At 58.8% G+C, this 7,035-nt stretch overlaps 1 protein-coding gene across 1 annotated transcript; it reads left to right on the forward strand.

Annotated features, from left to right (window-relative positions):
• The first annotated feature begins 703 nt into the window (after positions 1 to 703).
• Positions 704 to 4,693, forward strand: Ddn (dendrin). The gene is made up of 2 exons (XM_052160233.1): positions 704 to 912; positions 1,314 to 4,693. The coding sequence occupies exons 1-2, from the start codon at positions 704 to 706 to the stop codon at positions 3,223 to 3,225; spliced, it is 2,121 nt and encodes a 706-aa protein (XP_052016193.1). The 3' UTR covers positions 3,226 to 4,693.
• Positions 4,694 to 7,035: the final 2,342 nt, after the last annotated feature.

A 7,035-nucleotide genomic window follows, 5' to 3' on the forward strand; every position in this document is an offset into this window, starting at 1 on the left:
GGGGAGCAGCTCTCCCCCAGAGTCGCACAAAAGCCTCCTGAAAGCGGCTCCTCTTCTCTGTACTGCTTAGGAACTGGTTACTCATCTCAGCTGCACCCGAATGCCACCGACACTAAAAATAGCCCGCTCCCCCCAGCTGTGGGCCAGCCTCTCTTGCACCCCAACCCCATGGAAACCAGCCGCGAGTGGCAGGCAGAGACCTTGAGTTCTGCTCTCACCACTGTCAGAGAAAGGAGCCCAGGCGGGCAGGGATAGAGAGAGCACTGGTGGTCAGGCAACCTGACAAGCAGGGAAGCAAAGGGTTAAAACTTCGGGAAGGATGAAGAAATGGGGGCTGGAGGAGGGGGCACCGTGAGCTCGACAACAATCAGAAGTCTCTCCCCGCCCACTCGCGGGTCCCACTGGGCTTGGGGGACCTGAGCAGTGAGTGGGAAGGGGCGTCCAATCCCAGGCCCCAGGGGGCGGCCGTGCACATGGGGGAGGAAGCAGCGCGGAGCCGTCCACGGCGGCGTGTCACATGCGCGCGCGCTCGCGCACTCGCACACACACTCACACACGCACAGACAGGCACACACGTGTGCCCGGGTATATATAGTTGCCAGTCCCTGGGCCTGCCGCTCTGCAGTGGGCGCCAGCTCCCTGGGTTGGGAGGGGGCTCACGGGGCGGGTGGGAGGGTGGGGGGCCGGGGTGGGGTGGGGCAGGATGCTGGATGGCCCGTTATTCTCCGAGGGGCCCGACAGCCCCCGGGAGCTCCAGGATGAGGAGTCCGGCAGCTGCCTCTGGGTGCAGAAGTCCAAGCTGTTGGTGATTGAAGTGAAGACTATTTCCTGTCATTATAGTCGTCGCGCTCCTTCTCGACAGTCCATGGACATCCAGGCCAGCTACTGGGCCCGTGGGCCCCAGAGCCGCACGTGAGTGAAGGAGGGGTGAAGGGCAGCAAGTGGTGGGGCGGGAAGTGGGGTCCAGACCTCCCCGCTGGCACCAGCGTTGCTGCTGGCCCCTTCTCTTTCCCGCGCCTCCCTCCCCCACTCGTCGAGGACTGGGGCCTGAATCACTGAGCGCTGTTTAGGGGGACAGGAGTGCTAGTGGTAGGCGGTGAGATGGGGCAGTCGCTGTTAAAGTGTGCATGGAGAGATGACGAGGAGTCTCATTTCGACTTCAGCTCTAACATATACGCACGTGCACTCGCTCAGACACTCACACGAACCCTCCCACATGGCTGCCCCAAGTGGTCTCCAGTGCTCCCAGCTCCCCGGACCTCGGCTCTCTGTCCCCGCAAACTGCTCACCTGGGTTCCTACTCATTGTCCCAGGTGTAGGCTGCGCCCGGGATCCCCTGAGCCGCCACCTCGCCGACCCTGGGCCTCCAGGGTGCTGCAGGAGGCGACCAACTGGCGGGCGGGACCCCCCGCCGAGGTCCGAGCCCGGGAACAAGAGAAAAGAAAGGCGGCGTCGCAGGAGCGGGAGGCCAAGGAGACCGAGAGAAAAAGGCGCAAGGCTGGCGGGGCCCGACGGAGTCCCCTAGGTCAGCCCCGCCCAGAGCCCCGGAACGCCCTTAGGGCGGCCCAACCTACAGGGTTTCCAGTTTTCTCCAGACCAGAGCGCTTCGGGCAGGTGGGGCGAGCGCCCCGACCATCCGCTCTCCCGCAGGGTGACCCAGGGGTTGCATGGGCGGGGCCATGGGGAGCCAGAAGGCCAGGGCCCCCTAGCTACGAGGCTCACCTGCTGCTGAGAGGCGCTGCAGGCACAGCCCCAAGACGCCGCTGGGACCGGCCGCCACCCTATGTGGCTCCACCTTCTTATGAAGGTCCCCACAGGACCCTGGGGACTAAGCGAGGCCCGGAGCTCTCCCGGGCGCCCACCTCGTCAGCCCCAGTTCCAGCCACCACCAGGACAGAGGGAGGGCGCACGAAGAAGAGGCTGGATCCTCGAATCTACCGGGATGTTCTAGGAGCTTGGGGTCTCAGACAGGGACGGGGACTCTTAGGAGGAGCTCCAGGCTGTGCAGCAGCCAGAGCTAGGCCAGAGTCTTACAAAGGGGCCATAGAGAAGAGTTCAGGCCTAGCTGCTGCTGGCCTGAACGGCGGTGGCAATGATCATCCCCAAGTCAAAACGACCTGCAGCCCAGGCGTGGAGGCAGCTCGCCCTGGGTCTACGATCAGCAGCCCGCCACGTCCAGTTCCCAGGTCCAGGCAGCAGCTCAGCGGGTCAAGGAAAGGAAAAGAAGGACGGGAGCAGATATGGCTTCCCACATGTTGGCTTTCCTCCCCTAAAAAGCCTCCAGTTAGGCATAGCCAGACTCTCCCTAGACCCTGGGCTCCTGGGGGCACCGGGTGGAAAGACTCCCTGAGTCAAAGAGAGGGGACAGAGCATGAGACCTCGGAAGTTTGGAAGGTGACCCGTCGTGCCCACACCCTGCCCCGCAGTTCCCGAGGTCTCGCTGGTAGAGAAGGCATCTTTGTCATTGACGCCACATGCGTGGTGATAAAGTCCCAGTACGTTCAGACCCCTCGAAGTCAGCAGGGGCAGCTCGTGCCCTCTGGGGAGTCATGCACGGTGAGCGACAGCCTCAGGCAAGCCAAGCCCTACCACGGGGAGGAGGGCGAGGGCGCCGCCGCCAGCCCTTCAGTTTGCCAAACGCGACTGTTGAGCAGTCGAGTCTTAAACCAACCGAGCGAGGGTCGCGAGTGCGAGGCTGAGTGCAGACAGCAGGGGGATTCTTCATTGGAGGAGAGCTCCTCCAGCGGTTTGGGGTTCCCTGTCGGCGAAGTGAACCCGCGAGACGTCCCCACGCAGCCAGGTAGCCCCGAGCACCCGACCTTAGGCCCAGCGGCTCTGGGATGTGCGGGCGGCGTGAAGGGCTCGGAAGCGGCTGGGGTCCCACGGCGCGCGGGCGGGGGCTGGGCGCGGACTCCAGGGCCCTACGCTGGGGCGTTGCGGGAAGCCGTGTCCCGCATCCGTCGCCACACCGCCCCAGACTCGGATTCAGACGAAGCCGAGGATCTCAGCATCCATAGTGGATCCTCTGATGGAAGCGACACAGACGCCCCAGGCGCCTCCTGGTGGAATGAGAGGAGCCTGCCTGCGGTTGGGAGCACCAGGCCCAGGGAAGGCGGGAAGAGCGACAGAGTCCGGCAGATTCTCGATGTCACCAGTCAAACCGAGGAAGGCCTCGTCCGAGAGGACACCGGGAGAACGCCACAGGGACATAGAGAGAGGGAGTGAGCGAAGCCCTTCCTTGTTCTCGCGCCGCTCAGCCCGCCCACCCTCGGGCTCACCGCCCTCCTTTCTCTCTTTGCTTCCTGGTCTTTCCCACCTATACCTGTTCCCACACTTGAAACCGAGGAGAGGGGAGGAACGAGGGAAGGTAGCATTCGCCAACTCAAGGGTTAGCTTCAGGGAAAGTGAGGGTGGGGTGTGGAACTGCTCAGAGAGACAACGCGAAGGGTCGGGGATGGTGGCTGCGGTGGTCAGGGCAGGGTCCCTGACTCCCTGTCGGGAGAGAAAAAGGAATGGAGTGGCTTTGAACCTAGTGACTGGGCGGAGGAGACAGAGGAACTGCCCACAGGGCAGAGAAGAAATGAATGCATACACACAACCAGCAAACTGGCCGGAGGGCTCTCTCTCTTTGATGTTACAACTCCAGTGTCAAGTCCCGCTCTGCCACTGACCTAGTCGGTGGACCTCAGAGTAACTATTTTTGCGCCAGCCCGCCCGCCCGCCCGGGCACCCCGGACTTCTGTAAATGTAAACTGAGCGCTCTCTGCCTCCCATTCTTTTGCCCCTAGGGTTTTTGTGAAGTAGACTCTGAGGGTTTCTTCCCACTTGGGTCAGGTCATCCTCAGTTCAGAAGACTGTCAAGGTTTTCAGATGTAAACGGACAAAGGGCTTCTATTCCAATTCCCCAGGTTTAGGTGAGTGCTCCCCAAAGCAGAGCCGGATAAAGGCCCCACCACTGCCTCTGGCCTGCTGTGCCCCAAGCTGAGAGGGAAGGTAGCCGATGAATCAGCTTGGGACACTATTAGGCCTTCCCCTTCCCCGCCATCTCCGTGTCCTTAGTGATTCTCTGAGTGTTACGGGGATTTTCCACGCAAACGGTATCGCCCACCGGACAGGACCCTGACAATTTCTGTGTCTCTCCAAGGAAAACAGCCGGGCAAGGAGGAAGGTCGATCTTCAGCAGACGGTGCGGGGTGTGATACTCGCTGTAGCCACTACGGGGCGCGCGCAGGTCGCGGATTCCCCCGGTTGCTGGTGCTCGAGTGCCCCTACACCAGCACTGCCAGTTACCTGGATCCCTAGCTACCTGCCGGGCGCCGGCTTCCTGCCTCGACACCTCCAAACCGCGCGCGGGGCCGGGAGCAGGCCTCCGGTCTCCCAGACTTCTGGGCCGCGCCGAGCCCTTCTTTGTATTAATCCACGCCAACCGGCTTGAGACTGACATTTAAGCCTTTTTTTTCTTCTTTTTCTTTCTTTTCTTTCTTTCTTTCCAACCCCGGGCACTTCCTCTGTGTCTGCTATTTACTAGCCATGTGACCTTGGCCAAATCACTTCACCTCCCTGAGCCTCAGTTTCCTCATCTGTCAAATGGGGGTTTATAAACACCTACCTCGCAGGGTTGTTGTGAGGATTTAATGAGGTAATGTATATAAGGCGTCTTGCACAGTGCCTGGAACATAGCAGGCGCCCAATAAATCTACTCGTCCTTTATGCAGCCGTGGAGTCTCTCTTTCGCTGACCTCTCTCCTCTGTGTCCCTCCCTCGGGGCTTTGTGACTTCTTCCCGCTCTTGTGAGGGGGAGGAGGACTCCTCTCTGGTGGAAACTTCCAGTTCACCCTGTTCCCTGGCTGGGACTCTCCCTTCCTTGCCCCCCACCCCACCCCTGCCGGCTCTTCCCTCTGCCCGGTGCACTCCCCCCACCCCTCATTCCGGGCAAGGGCTGAGTCAGTCTAGGTAAATTTAGCCGCCGGCTGGGCAGGAGCGGGGGCTTCGCCCAGACTCAGTCGCCAGGTCGAAGCCTTCCCTGGGCCCCACCTCTGTTCCTACTCCCGCTAACCCTAACTCCAGCAACTCCTTAGCCGACTCTCAAACCACTCATGCTTTCAGCCTCCAATTAGCTCGACATCACACCCAGAGAGACTCTAAGGCAGGATGTAGAGGGGGCAGGGCTCCCAGACCACAGCCTTGGCTGGCCTTGATTCAGCGGATGAGGGTCTCCTATTCGGGTTTCCCAGCTCACTGGCCGGAGCTCTGCACGAATATTCAATCACCTGCGATCCTGTCTGTAACCTACACATTTCCTGTTGCTTAGTGGAGGAGGCCAAGGAAGCCGGGTCACCCTGGGCAAAGATCAAAGATACCAAAGGTCTTAACCACTTAACCATTGCAGTTCTTACTGCTGCCAAGCGAAACCTAGCATTTACTGAGCGCTTCCTAGGAACGAGACTCTGGGCTGGGCTCAAGGGTAGAAACGGCAAGGCTTGACTGACAGTGAGGGCGATCCGTGTCAACTTCTGGAAAGAGTCAATCAAGGGAGATCCTAATTTTAGGAGATTCAGGGAGCCTTCACAGAGGAGGTGGCTTTTAGATTAAAAGTTAGTGGAAGAAGCCCGGTTGGTGGCCCTCACCTTCAATCTCAGCACTCAGAAGGCGGAGGCTGCTGGGTCTCTGCGTGTTCAAGGCCAGCCTGCTGGTGTACAAAATGAGTTGTGTGCCACCCAGGCAAAAGAAAACATATGTATTAGAGAGAGAGAGAGAGAGAGAGAGAGAGAGAGAGAGAGAGAGAGAGAAGCCAGGCACAGGCACGGTGGGGCTTTGCTGTAAACTGGGGTCAGAGGTAAGAGGACAGTCCAAGGCCAGCCTGGTTTACATAGCAAATTCCAGCCTACCCCAGTTAGGCCCAGCAAGATTCTGTCTCCAAAAAAGAAAAAGGGGAGGGGGAAGGGAGTGCAATCCCTGGGGAACAGGGTTGGGGACAGGGTTGGGGACAGGGGCTCAGCATTAGCATGCTTGACTAGAATGTGCAGTCCTGAGTTTGGTCCCCAGCATTGAAAAAGACACATCCTGGGTTAAATAACAACCGCCATTTTGTGTGTGTGTGTGGGGCATTTGGGTATTTAGGGTGTCAGGGCAACACGTGTCTCCTTCCAGAGGATAAGTCAGAGCCAGTTGCCAAAGTTCTGGGAGAGAGAGGGGAGTGTCTGCAGGTCTGAGGGCCAGACCCTGGAAGGGGTAGCTCAGGCCCCATGGGGCCCTGTGGGTGGCAGGTTAGCGACTCCCTGCTGTGAAAATGACTTCTAAATCTAGCTGTGTCTGCCAGCCACCCAGCCTTCTGAAGGAGGGCACAACCACCCCCTCCCTGGAACCGCCCGGTCCCTTGATCAGGAGAACAGGCCCAGGAGGACTGCTCTGTGGGATCTTAGGTTAGCAGGGGACCCCAGGACTCTTCCAACAGCCAAATTCTTCCTGGGAGCACTTTCTTTTCTTCTTTCTTAAAAGATCTGTTTATTCTATGTATGTGAGTACACTGTCACTGTCCTCAGACACACCACAAGAGGTCATCAGATCCCATTACAGATGGCTGTGAGCCACCATGTGGTTGCTGGGATTTGAACTCAGGACTTCTGGAAGAGTCAGAGTCAGTGTTCTTTCAGTGTTCTTTTTTTTTTTTTTTGTTTTTTTTCGAGACAGGGTTTCTCTGTGTAGCCCTGGCTGTCCTGGAACTCACTCTGTAGACCAGGCTGGCCTTGAACTCAGAAATCTGCCTGCCTCTGCCTCCCAAGTGCTGGGATTAAAGGCGTGTGTCACCACCACCGGGCTCACACTGTCTTTTTAAAATATTATTATTTCTATTTATATGAGTACATTGCAGCTGTCTTCAGACACACCAGAAGAGGGCGTTAGATTTCATTACAGATGGTTGTGAGCCGCCATGTGGTTGCTGGGATTTGAACTCAGGACCTCTGGAAGAGCAGTCAGTGCTCTTAACCACTGAGCCATCTCCCCAGCCCCTGGGAGCATTTTCTGACCCAGAGT

Source organism: Apodemus sylvaticus, chromosome 17 (assembly GCF_947179515.1).
Source record: "Apodemus sylvaticus chromosome 17, mApoSyl1.1, whole genome shotgun sequence".
Taxonomy (NCBI): domain Eukaryota; kingdom Metazoa; phylum Chordata; class Mammalia; order Rodentia; family Muridae; genus Apodemus; species Apodemus sylvaticus.

What these genes read in the sequence shown, in the direction of transcription:
- Ddn (XM_052160233.1), top strand. Translation starts at nt 704, where the DNA reads ATGCTGGATGGCCCGTTATTCTCCGAGGGGCCCGACAGCCCCCGGGAG. An exon ending in CGTGGGCCCCAGAGCCGCAC is followed by an intron (nt 913 to 1,313) that starts GTGAGTGAAGGA and finishes TCATTGTCCCAG; the next exon opens with GTGTAGGCTGCGCCCGGGAT.